Raw genomic sequence first — 13,569 nt, forward strand, 5'->3', positions numbered from 1 at the left:
ACATACTCTTTTTCTCCAACCCCATCTAAAAGAGCTCCGCTCATCCACAGTTAGCCCCAACATTTGATACAGGATGCATGATCCCATCTTCACTTGCCCCGAGTCATACTGAACCCCAACACTTTGCACTGGGGCGTTATTCCCGCTCCTCTTGGACCTTGCACAGGCTGCGCGCACCCAGCCTCGTGCCCGTGCGCGCAGCGTCAGTTCCGGCGGCGCGCGGCCGGCTCCAGGGAGGGACGCGGAAGCGCCAGGCTCCGGGGGCGGAGACGTCTTCATGGGTTTGAGGCGGCGGCGGCCGAGCGACGGCCTGTCCCGGAGAGTCGGGGCACTCGGCGGGTAGGATCACTTGGTCAGTGGGCAATGGAGAGCGGGGTGAGCGCGGGCGGCCAGGCCCCGAGCCCGGGCCTGGGGCTCCACCGCTTCCCGAACGGCTGCACCCCTCTTAGCCACCAGGTCGCCGGACACAAGTATGGGAAATCGGAGCTGGGTGAGTGCAACGCGGGGGCTCCGGAGCCGCCACCACTCCACGCGCAACCGGGGAAGCCGTGACAGGGACACCCCCGGGGTTCCTTCCCGGTGGATACCGCCCCTCAACGCAGCACCACACCCGTCACCCAACTTCCGCCGACCTGCACCCCAGACTCTCCCACCCTTCCCCAGCACCAGGCACCCTTTCCCATCACCGAAACCCCAACTGTTACTAGACCACATGCATAGCTCAGATCATTTAATTCCAAACCTCCGACCAAACCACCTATCCCCCAATTCTATACCCGTACCATTGTCAGACCACACACCCCAGACAGTGAATCCCCACTCGCATAGACTGACCCCATGCAAACCTCAACAATGACCACTCTCTACCTCCAGCAATATCAAACCAGTCATCTCATTCAACCTATTCCCATAGCCTGGCTAATCATACAACACTCCAGATTCCCCTTCACTCTATTACCAATCTGCAGCTAGACCACAAGCGTCCCAGACCCTCCCCCAACACTGAACCCGCTTACCCAGTCACCTCATTATAAGATAACACTCACCCCGGACTTTACAACAATGAAGACCCCTAGTTCTAGAGCCTCCCAGCCTCTGTTGCCTTACTTGGCCAGACTGCACCATTGATGCCCCCAATGGTGAACTCCCCCCACCTCCCTTGGCATCCATATTGACCCCTCCTCAAATGCTAGAGTTCTACTGATTACACCTCAACTTTCTCTCATCCAAACAGCCTCTATTCTTGTTCTCTCCAATCATTTGTAATATTGTTTCCAAGAAGAACTTCAGCTGTAGGATTAGATTGAGTAGCTGGAAAGTTGGAATTATCCTTGGAGCAAGGAGGTTTGCAGACATTTTTTATTTTTAGATATAGTTTTTTGTGTTGGATAAGTAAAGTTCAATAAATGGTCCGTAGGTTTTTACTTCTCACTTCACTCTCCCTACCCCACCCACTCACCTTCCCTCCTACCTAGTCTGACCTATCACCTCCCAGGTTGTCCTCCTCCTCCTCCTCTTCCTCCTACCTTCTTATTCTGGCTTCTTCACCTTCCTTTCCAATCCTGATAAAGAGTCTCAGCCTGAAACAGCAACTATTTATTCCTCTCCATAAATGCTACTTGACGTTTTAAGTTTCTCCAGCATTTTGTGTGTATTGCTCTGGATTTCCAGCATTTGCAGACTCTGGTGTTTGTACTGTTATTTCTTTGTTTTGCAGTTATGAAGCCAAAATGCTAGAAATACTCATTTTTGATTATGATTCACCTTCTACCAGTTCATTGGAATTTTCATACTGGTGGACATAGGTGAAGTTGAAAGGGGAAATTAAGTTGAAAAGGAGAATTAAGAGGCAAAATGTCATTGAACATGCTGCCAGATGTAGTGGTAGAATTAGCTCTAACAGCAGTGTTGAAGAAGCATTTTGTCTGACATATGAACTTGCAAGGAATAGAGCAGATGCTGGAATCTGGGGTAACAAACAATCTCCTGGAGGAACTAGGAACTGACTGGGTTGAATAGCATCTTTTGGGGGGGGGGGGGGGGAAGGAACTGCCAACTTTTCTCGTCCTGACGAAGGGTCTCAGCCTGAATCATTGACTGCTCGTTTCCACAGATGCTGCCCGACCTGCTGAACTCCTCCAGCGTGTTGTACGTGTTGCTTTTCTCAACATGGTTCTGCATCATGAGTATGAAGGGATGGTAGCCAGTACAAAGGAGATGGGGAGTGGTGAGACAGGTGTTAGTAAACTGAAGGAGAAGCATGACAGGCAGATGGAACAAAGTATATATGGGAGGAGAAAAAAAGGAAGATCAAAGAAAGATTAACTATTTTTTGCATGTACCTCAACATGTAGTGAAATGCGTTATTTGTATAAAGTCAGCGAGGATTGTGTCAAGTTCTGGTGCCAACGAAGCATGCTTGTAGGCTGATAGATGATAGAGTTTTGATTCTGAAGACAGGTAAAACAAGGCTGTTGGAGCCAGGTAGTGGGAGGGTGAAGGTGGAGATAGGTGGGAACATGCTGAGCAAGAGCTAGGAGGCTTCCAGTGCTGATAGTAAAGAAGGTGATAATGAGAACAATTAGTGAAGAGATGAAGGGCAGATAAAACCAGATGGTGGGGGTGAGTGAAGAAGTTTTCAGTATTTGCTATGTTTTGGCAGGTGTTAGTTAAGGAGGAATATTGGTCAAAGCAGCATACACTCATTTACTTCATATCAGAAGCCAAGATCAGTTTTTATTTAATCCATGTTGTGCAGTACTGCACTTCCAGATATTAAGTTTGGTGAGTTCCAGTCTGATGCCTTCAAAATCAGCCTTTACATTTCAATTTACAACTTCAACTTGAGGATGAGTCTCATCTTTTTACTTAACAATCTCGAAGTGAATAAGATCATGATTATTTGTCCCAAAGTGCTTCCTCAAGGACATATGGACTACTTGTCCAGTCTCACTTCCTTTGAGGAGATGGAGGGTAGCCCTTTCTCTGGTAGGGACATCTACGGTTTGCTTCAGAAAACTTCTGGACGTTCTGTTACAACCCTGTTATCCCTACATTTATCTGTGATTTCCTGATCTATTTGCTGCTGTAACTCCCTCTTACTAACAGGGGCCTATGGTGTAATCCCATCAAAGTCATTCCTTTCTTATTTTCATTTCTTAGTTTTACCCATATGACCATTCTCCTGGAGACATCTTCCATGGCAGGTTGCAGTGCTGGGAGGGGGTGTCTTCATTATTGTAAAGTCTGGGATGAGTATGATCTAGAAATGAGGTGGCTGGGAAAGTGGGTTCAGTGTTGTGCAACTCCTCCTCCTCCTCTCTTACCGTCTTCTCTGTAATGCCAGAAGCATCATTAGCCCAAAACCTTGAGTTGCCAGTCCTGTGCATCCCTCAAGCATGTTTCCCTAATTGTGATAATGTCATGACCTAATGTTCTGAATTCACCTTCCTTACCTTTGAGTCCTCTTACGCTAGAATAAATGCAGCTTAGTCTGTCAGATCCACCAATCTCGCTGTCCTGCCCCTGTCTCTGCCTGGCCTGCCTACTAGACTTGTTTGCTTTAACATTGATGTTGACTTCAACTTTACCAGAACCTTGATGTCTTTCCCAAAGTGAGGTAACTGGAAATGGGTACCTAACCATTGTGGCCTAATAATTATTCAATAAAAATTCAACAGCTCCCCATTTTTATAGTTGAACTCTTGCCTTATGAATTTCAGAATCCTGTTTGCTCACCTTTACTAGTATTCACGTTTTGTTTGCAGAAATTAGAACAAGGCCAGCTAGGGAATGTGTTAAAAGCTAAGGTCCTATGAAGAATTCAGCAGTTGGAAGTGAGCCAGAGTTGGGTGAAAATTAAATCCAAAACTTTGCTCTGAGTCAGGTTTGGCACCAGAGTTGTAAACAGTTTGTTTTCAGAAGAGAGTGATAAGTTTGTAGCAGGGATTGAAAATAGTTTGTAGAAATTTCTGCACATGCTATACTACACATCAAATTCACCAGTTTAGAGACGGTAAGAAAAGTGCTGGTAGGTGAAATCAGCATAGATATAGCCATTCACCTTTGATATTGGATATTGTCACTGAAGAGGTATGTGTAGTTGAGAAATAGGAAGTAGCCAAGCATTGATTTTTAAAATTTTTTGACTATAACAGTGGTAGCACAGGGTAACTATCACTATGTGGATAAGAATGGAGGCAAGTAAATGCAGTCCTTCTGTTACACTCACATGGAATGATAGGAAAATTTTGGTGCAATGGCAGAGTAGAATCTTGATCAGAAAATCTTGAGCAAAGGGTTTGTTTAAGGTGGATGTGGTCTTGATGTGCTACATCAGCAGACGAGTGGAATTTGGCCATTTGGCCAATCGAGTCTGCTCTGCCATTCCATCATGACTGATTTATTAGCCTTCTCAACCCATTCTCCAGCTTTCTCCCTGTAACCTTTGATTCCCTTATGGAATGCGAATGTTGCATTTGCCTTCCTTACCACCAACTCAACCTGCAAGTTAGCCTTTAGAGAATCCTGCACAAAGACTCCTAAATCCCCCGTGCATCTTTGATTTTTGAATTTGCTCCCTGTTTAGAAAATGGTCTATGCCCTTATGATCATGCACTTTGGTAGAAGAAATACAGTTCTCTACACTGTTCCATCTGACACTCCTTTGCCCATTCTCCTAATCAGTCCAAGTCCTTCTGCAGACTCCCTACTTCTTCAACACTCCCTGCCTCTCCAAGAGCATTGTGTTTTTTTTTAAAGAGTGGTGACAAGAGCAGATTTGAAAAAGGACAATCTGTGAATGTTGAACCATTAATAATGTCAGCCAATATAGAGGCCAGGAGGGTGCTTATTACTTTTATGTGTTTAAGGTCCATATGGTCTAAGATGATAAAAGGCATGGAGTGGGCAGCCAGAGACTTTTTCCAGGGCGGAAATGGCTAATATGAGAGGGCAGATTGAAGGAAAGTTTAGTGGGGATGTCAGAGGCAGGTTTTTTAACACGATGTGTGGAATGTGCCGTTTGGGGTGGTGGTGGTGGTAGAGGAAGATACATTAGGGATATTTAAAGGACATAGGCTCATGAATGAAAAAATAATGGAGATCTATATAGGAGGGAAGGGCTAGATAGATCTTGGAGTAGATTAAAGGGTCGGCACAAGCATGTGCCAAATGGTATGTATATATAGTCTACTATCTACTATACTGTTCTACAGTCATGTGAGCCAGAGGGGGGGCTATTGGACAGAATTCATTTGCAGAAGTTTTGAAAAGAATTACAGAAACTGGGTTAAAAAAAAAAGTAGAAGTGTACATTAAGTCTGGAAGAAACATTAGAATTTGGACTTGTGTTTTAGGGAAGAAAAGGATGTGGTACAACAGAAGGAACAGATTTACGTCCTGATGTTGAATTTGCCTAGAGCCACTTCCTGTGGGTGTGAGCTGATGGACATAGGAGTGGGGTTAAAGAAAACATTGGGGAGTATGGAGCCAGTGAGTACTCACAGGCCAGTGAGAATGTGGTTTAGTCAAATATGAGTGAATGGCAAAAACCATGTTCAAACACGTTTTTTGCATAACGTTAGGAGTTGCATAAGAGTGCTGGATACATGAAAGCATAATTTCACAAGTGATTTATCTTATTTCTAGGTATGTTACAACATCCAGATGGGACGGTATTAAAACAGTTGCAACCACCTCCTCGTGGACCCAGAGAGATGAATTTCTACAACATGGTAATTGCTGTTTTTGCAGATAATTACATGAGGTGTATTTGGCTGTCAATACTGCTAAGTTGTAACTAAAGTGGGGCTGAAAATTTGTGTCTGCAGATGCTATCTGAAACAATGGATAACTAGACTCAGTTTTGTGTGGCTGGGTTATCCCAGCTGGTCCAATACGGAATGAATGTTGTTTTGCAAGTCGAACTATGGTGCTGTCATGAGACCTATTGATTCAGGCTTAGCATTATAGAAAAGTTGGGAACAGGTCTTTTAAATGCATGCTTATGAAATGGGAAGCTTCTTGTATGTAGAAGCCTACAACCCCACCTCTACTTCTCAAGCTACCCCACCTTGCATTAGTCTGATAACTACACATATATTGGGTAGTAGAAGTGCGATCATGTTGAGTATGATATTAGCCTTAATGGAGAACGCCAGTGCGTCCCGTTGTTTAACTTTGGGAGGCTGATCCACGGGCAGCCCCGACACTGTCTTTGACAGATCAGGATCAAGGTCCATTGGTGTGGAGTGCAAGATGACTGGAACCTTTCACTGCATTAGCCTTCCATCATTTTCTCTGCTATTGTGATCTTCTGCCAGCTCCATCGTTAAGTTCGTGGCTTAGTGATATGGAGAGTTCATATATACAGTTCATATATACAATTAAGATTGAATTTAATTTATCTCAAATAAATAAGCATTCCACAGCAATTTCAGATGAGCTGGTTAATTAGTATGAAAGCAACAGTATTTTCTCTGTATTAATCCAGAAGTAGGTTTATTGTTTTTTTGTTATAACATTACACACATTGCATGGTGCTGTTCCAGTTGTTTACATCTCGTTTGTTGAATTCCTTGAGCTGCAAGATCCTGACAACAAAATCTTCTTGAGCATTGATAGTTAATCCATATCTCAAGTATGTTAGTATTTGAGTCTTGATTAAACAAAATAATGGTTCTAAACAATTTCTGTCCACACTAAACTTCCAGTCTCTGATTCTTAACTTGGTTTTTGTTATATTTTGTGAAAATATTAAAAAAAAATTCTTTATTAATAAAAATTAATAGAGAAAAATGACCTGTTCAGAAATATTTGGGCCATCCTCTTGAGAATGTTTGGAGAAATATGGATTCATTCTTTGCTTATGTGTGAATAACTGCAGACCGATGGCCTCAATATCATTGCCACAGCACTGGAAAACAAGCATTGACCTTTGTCATCTACCCTAATGGCTGAATGTTAAGGACATAACATTCCTTTTGGCTGCAGTATATAATAGAGCTGGTATGTGATGTCCACTTATAATCTATTCTGTGGACCACGAGGAATCTTAACAGTAGTAACAGAGACACTTGTTTGTAATTTAATTTTTATTTTAGAGATAGTGTGACTCTTCTGGCTCAACAAGCTGTACACCACCCAGCAACCCATCTGTTTAACCCTAGCCTAATTACAGGACAATTTACAATGACCAATGAACCTACTAACCAGTACATCTTTGGCCTGTGGGAGGAAACCGGAGCACCTGGTTGAAATCCCCACACGCATTGGAAGAATATACAGACTTCTTATAGAGAATACTGGAATTGAAGTCTGACACCCCGAGCTATTAAGTTGCTGCGGTGCCCCTGGCTTTCATTGGCAAGTGTGAATGAAAAGTAGTTACTTATCTTTGAAGATAGAGTTTCAGTAAACTTCTGCATGCAATTTTAGACAGCAGCATGGAATGTTGATTTATGTCTAGCTCTAGCCTTGGAGTAACACAGTTGGTTTATGCCTACAGTTACTGATAATGTAACCTTGTCCTGCTCTGGTTAAGATGGTAGCAAGTGAGATATTGCAGAGATTATTGAAATTCAGATAGCTTGCTGTTCATCGCTGAGGTTCCAGTAAGAAGTATTACAGATCCTTTCTCCCTTCTCCATTGGACACCTCTAGCAGTTTGTCTTGCACCGCATGCCTCTACTTATTCTTCCGGACGTTGTGTATTCTGAGGCTTCTGTATGAAATTTGAAATTAGCAAAATATCCTTCAGCATCTATCACAACATTCTCTGTAGAAGCGTACTTCAGATAACCATAGGAAACACCAAATGCTAATGTAATTGTAGCACAGCCAGAAAATAAAAACAGCCTGCAACCAAACAGTGAGTGGTTGATCCTTTCAAATTGGGCTAAGTATTCATTACAGATTTGCATGATTTCAACTGTGCGAGGTCTAAAGTGGAAGTTGGTGTGCTTCAGAAAGGTAGTGTTGTTACCAAATCAAAGTAGCGTGCAAATTATTTATTGAGATACAGCGCGGAGTGGGCCCTACCGGCTCTTCGAGTCACGCTGCCCAACAATCCCCAGTTTAACCCTAGCCTAATCAGGGGACAATTTACAGTGAAGAATTAACCTACCAGCTGGTATGTATGTGGACTGTGGGAGGATACTGGAGCAGTCAGAGGAAACCCACACATTCACAGGGAGAACGTACAAACTCCTTACAGGCAGTAATGGGAATTGAACCCAGGTCGTTGGTACTGTAAAGCATTGTGCTAACCTCTATGTTACTGTTACCCAAATTACAACAAAGAAGCTTATATTTAGGTTTATTCTGCTTTAGTACAAGTTTAAACAAAACAAACCTTTCCAAAATACCTTCAAAATAACTCAACCCATTTTGTGTGTTCTTCATGGTTCAGCTTCATGATGGTTTAAGACATTCTCTATTTTATTTCATTTGAGTATGACGAAGGTATTGTTTACATATTTTACCCAGAGTTTAGGTTTGAGAACTGGTAGTATTATCTTTTCTGGCTTTTGCATGACAGCCGCGATAATGAAGCTAGGTATCTGTGGTGTTGGTGTTCCTTTGAGTTGTTTATAAATCTGCCCTGTGTGTTGTGAAGGCATGGAAGGGTAAAAATAGCAGAGGTTTGGATCAGAAGTCTCCAGTCCTCTTTAGATATACACTTAGGCCACATTATTATGTACATCTGTAGACCTGCTTGCTCATGTAAATTTAATCAGCCAATTATGTGGCAGCAACTCAATGTATAAAAGCATGCAGACATGGTCAAGAGGTTCAGTCGTTGTTCAGACCAAACATCAGAATAGGGAAGAAATGTGATCTAAGTAACTTTGACCGTGGAATGATCGGCGTTGGTGCTAGAGGGGTTGGTTTGAGTGTCTCAAAAACTGCTGATCTGTTGGGATTTTCACATACCTCAGTCTCTGGAGTTTACACAGAATGGTGCGAAAATGCAATGTTAATGAGAGATTTCCGAGGAGCCTGGTTCAAGCTGACTGACAGGAAGGCTACGGTAACTCAACCACGTGATAAAACAGTGGTGAACAGAAGAGTGTCTCTGAATGCATGTTGCATCTTGAAGTTGATGGGCTTCAGTAGTACAAGACCACATCAGTTTCCACTCCTGTCCTAATAAGGTGGCCACGGAGTTGGCAGAAGACTGCAAAATTTAAAATCGAAAACATCTGTTCTAAATGATTCAAAAATAGCAGCTCAACATGATGGTTGGTGTAGGAGTTAGCTGTGGTGAAGAGACTTTAATCTGGTTCAAAATTAATTGTCAGTTTTAAGAACACGGGTTAACAGGGAACAATCAATTTTATTTGTTAGTGGCAAGATGTGTTTGATTAAAGTTGTGAAATGAGGCAGTAATGAGGGCACTGCTGCTGATGTTTATAGAACCTTTCAAAAGGCTTGTTAAAATGCCATATAAACAACAAGTCATCAAAACTGAAGTGCAGGTTATCAAAGCTCTAATGTTAAATTGGCCAAAGGTCATACTTACAGTTACTTTAACAGTTACATTCCCCATGCAGTGAGGCTGATCAGCACCTCCACCCTAACCCATCCCTCCACACCCCACCACCACTACTTTATCTTTTCCTGTCAGGCACCCATGTCTAGCGTCACTTTACTGACGTGCATATGTAAGCTATCTTGTGTATTTATATTTACTGTTTTGTTATTATTGCGTTCTTTTCTTTTGTTGCTGCACCGGATCTGGAGTAACAATTATTTTGTTCTCCTTCACACTTATGTACTGGAAATGACATTAAACATCTTGAATCTTGAAAGCAGATATGGTTGCCTATTTTGGCTGGAGTGAAATATGCAGAAAATATCAGAAACCCTCGGCAGATCAGGCAGCATCTGTGGAAGGGAAATAGATAACATTCGAGATCGAAAATTGTTATAAATTTTGTTGAAGGTTCTTAACCTGAAGTGGTAACTTGGTTTTTCCTTCCCCAGATATTGCATAACGTGTTGAGTATTTCTGATGTTTTCTGCTTTTATTTCAAATTTAAGCATTTGCAGATTTTTAAAGTTTTCTAGGATAAATATTCAGCAGTTCCGCCAAGGGTCCATCTTTGGACTACTGCCATGCTTTGTTAATTATTATTGACTTGAGTTTCCATGGTATAATTTCATAGCCTGCAGATGATATAAGTTTCTGAAAAGTAGTAACAGTGAGGGAGGAAAAGGAATTTTTGAATGTTGGAGTGGACCGATATTGCAGGGAAGTGTGAAGGGGTACATGCTTATTTGTAGGGAGAATGAGGCAAGGCAGTACATAATAAAAGGCACAATACAGCTGGAATAATACTCACTTTTGGGAAAATGTCAAGGCAGAGGAGCTTTACTGGAATGGAACCAGTGTCACAAGCCTTTAGTTATGTGAAGTGTCTAGAAAGTTGAGGCTGTTACTGCAGCACAAGGCTAAGATGAGATTTAATTAAGGTATTTGTAAGTGTAAGGATTTTAGATGAATAATTAAGGAGAAAACCCATTCAGTGGCAGAAGGGTCAGTGAGCAAAGATAGAGCTATTTACCTTAACCTGAAATAGTAACTATTTTTCCTTCCCCAGATGTTGCATAACCTGTTGAGTATTTCTGATGCTTTCTGCTTTTATTCCAAATTCCTAGCATGTTGCAGTTTTATAAAGTTTTCATTTCTAAGATAAATACAGACAGTGCTCAGTCTGTAGACTTGTAGATCATGGCTGTTGAAGTACACATCCAGGTAAATATGCCTCTACATTTATCCCCCTGTTTATTCACTCCTTTGAAATTGAGGATGATTTTCTTCCACTCCAGTTCTAAGATAGTTAATGAGGTCAAGGAGGCACTCATGGTGGGAGAAGGTGGGTGTGTATAATGAGAGCAACCTGTAAGCTCTTCTATCTGTGCCTGACTTCAGGGGGCCTGAAGTTCACTTCAGATAATGTGATTGCCACATTTTATTTGCTCGTCCTCAACCTACATGGCTTCACTTGTTGATCTTTCTAGCACAGGGGTTTCCAACCTGGGGTCTACAGACAACCCCAGCCAACATACTTTTTGTCCCTCTTCCCTCCGGGAGAAGGTTCAGGAGCTTGAAGAGTCATACGGCCGGATTTGGGAACAGCTTCTTTCCAACTGTGATAAGATTGCTGAACATATCCTGACCCGGATCTGGGCCGTACCTTCCAAATATCCGGACCTGACTTGCTCTACCTTACTTTCCCTTTTCTATTTTCTAATTATGATTTATAATTTAATTTTTTATTATATTTACTTTGATTTGTACATCAGGGAGTGCAAAGAGCAGAATCAAATATCGCTGTGATGATTGTACGCTCTAGTATTAATTGTTTGGTGACAATAAAGTAAAGTATTAGTTTTGGTCCATGGCATAAAAAGGTTGGGAACCTCTGCAGTAGCGCATGATCCCTTCTCACAGCTTTAAGTAAATTCTTAGTCAACATGCAGTGGTCAGAGCTACTGGTTGGTTTGCTTAGTAGTTTGCTTGTGGAGTTGGAGGACTTGCAAACCAGAGTTGCCATTTCTGCCCTCTTAAGCCCTGTTTCATTCATAGTCATTAAATTATAGTCCTACATACATATCTGCGCTCATATTTTCATGATTCCATGCATTAAAGTACACATTATTATACAATGCAATTTTTTTAATCTCTTGTACCCATTTTCCAAAATTGTTCCTCTTATTTCCAGACATTTTTTAACCAACCTGCAACATTTGGCATCTGATTTTACCTTTCCCTTCTGTCACTGCTCAAGGCTCCCATACTTCTGCCAATTGAGTTTAATCGGTCTTCTGATTAACTTTTATGAAACTACTGAATTACTCGACCATTGACCTATGCTATTCCATGGCTCTGTTCATGTGTGAAGCGCATGGAAATTTCAGAAGTAAATCATTAGCTATGGAGATACAGCATGGAAATGGGTCTTTTGGTCCATGCTCATTTACACTAAATCTACATTAATCCTGATTTTTGTTCACTCTAGTTCTCACCAGCTCTCCCTGATTCTGTCTTTCACCTACACACTAAGAGCAATTTACAGTGGTTAATTAACCAATCAAGCTACATGTCCTGAGGATGTGAGACAAAACCAGAGGTCCTGTAAAAAACCCACGTGATCACAGAGAGGACTTGTGGACTTCACACAGATAGCACCCGAGGTCGGGATTGAAAGTGCCTCTAGCAATGTGAGACAGTGCTTCTGCTATGCCATCTGAAGTTATAGATTCCCAGCTTTTCTTCCTTTGAATGCTGGGGGAACTCTGCAAGTCAGGCAACATCTAAGGAGAGAAATAAACCACTGGCATTTTGGAGCAAGACCCTTCATCAGGACTGGAAAGGAAGGGTGGGGGGAGAAGCTAGAATAAGAAGATGAGGGGAGAGGAAGGTATACAAGATGGCAGGTGATAAGTGAGACCAGGTGAGGGGGAATGATGGGTGGGTTAGAGAGAAGGGGATGAAGTGAGAAGGTGATAGGTAGAAGAGGTAAAAGGCTGAAGAAGGCATCTGAGAGGGGAGGAGAGTGCACCATGAGAGAAAGAGAAGGGGGAGGGGTACCAGAAGCAGGTGATAGGCAGGTGAGGAGAAGAGGATTAATAGGGGAGCCAAAATGGGAATGGCAAAAGAGCGGTGGGGGAGAGTAATGATCAGAAACTAGAGAAATCTATTTTCATGCCATCAGATTGGAGTGTCTTTCTTCCTTTGATTCGTGTACCTTATATAGTGATGTTGATACACAGTTCTTTGCTTTCTTTCAGAAATCCTGACCACTTCCCAAATTTTATCATATTTTGCATTATATGTTTTATTTTTCTTGGGCACTTACTTGGACTGAGTTTGACTTGCTTTCACTAAGGAGTGGAAGCTGCTTTTGTGTGATTTCTTGTAATGTGAGATAGTTATTGCAAACCAGTCATCCTGTGATTCTGATAGTGAGTAATTAGTCCACTGGCATCGAGATCCAAGACCTATAGTGACCAGGCAGTGCTACACATGAACACTTACCTACACACATATATACTCTGACCAGTTACTCACTATAAACACAGCTGCAATAATTGCACACTTTTCTTTCAGCTGTCTCTTTCAGTCCTCCATGCTGGTCTTTTTTAATGTGCCTCCGTCTTATCTCTTTCTAATCAATAACTACCTCATTGCTTGGTCACTGTCCCTCTGTGACACCCCCCCCCCCACTTCTCATCACAACCCCCAAATCTGCTTTACTCAGCTTCTCAGTCCATTCCTTCTGCTTGATTCTCATACACCCAGACACTGCTTCCCCCATCTCTGGTTGCCAACTCCTTACTCTTTTAAAACTCAGGCTGCCCATTGATCTGTTTGCTCTGACTTGAGTGCTTTCCAAAGCCATGTACCTTTTTTCCGTACGTGTAAAAAAAGGTGTAAAGGACAAACAATTACACCATTGTTTGTGCCCAGTGAGGCCATTATGATGAAGCGCGACCCCATCTTACAGGAGCATCATGTCATGTGATGCTATGTGCTGATGATACTGCTGCAAGTAAGTTTTT

At 42.2% G+C, this 13,569-nt stretch overlaps 1 protein-coding gene across 1 annotated transcript in view; it reads left to right on the plus strand.

Moving 5' to 3' along the window:
• The first annotated feature begins 225 nt into the window (after positions 1-225).
• ipmkb (inositol polyphosphate multikinase b) overlaps positions 226-13,569 on the plus strand; it is a 125,588-nt gene continuing 112,244 nt past the window's right edge. Inside the window, exons 1-2 of the mRNA XM_073027314.1 lie at positions 226-490; positions 5,650-5,735. Coding sequence (XP_072883415.1) covers positions 364-490; positions 5,650-5,735 — 213 coding nt within the window. The 5' untranslated portion in view covers positions 226-363. The remainder of the gene's footprint in view (positions 491-5,649; positions 5,736-13,569) is intronic.

Source organism: Hemitrygon akajei, chromosome 23 (assembly GCF_048418815.1).
Source record: "Hemitrygon akajei chromosome 23, sHemAka1.3, whole genome shotgun sequence".
In the NCBI taxonomy this organism is placed as follows: Eukaryota; Metazoa; Chordata; class Chondrichthyes; order Myliobatiformes; family Dasyatidae; genus Hemitrygon; species Hemitrygon akajei.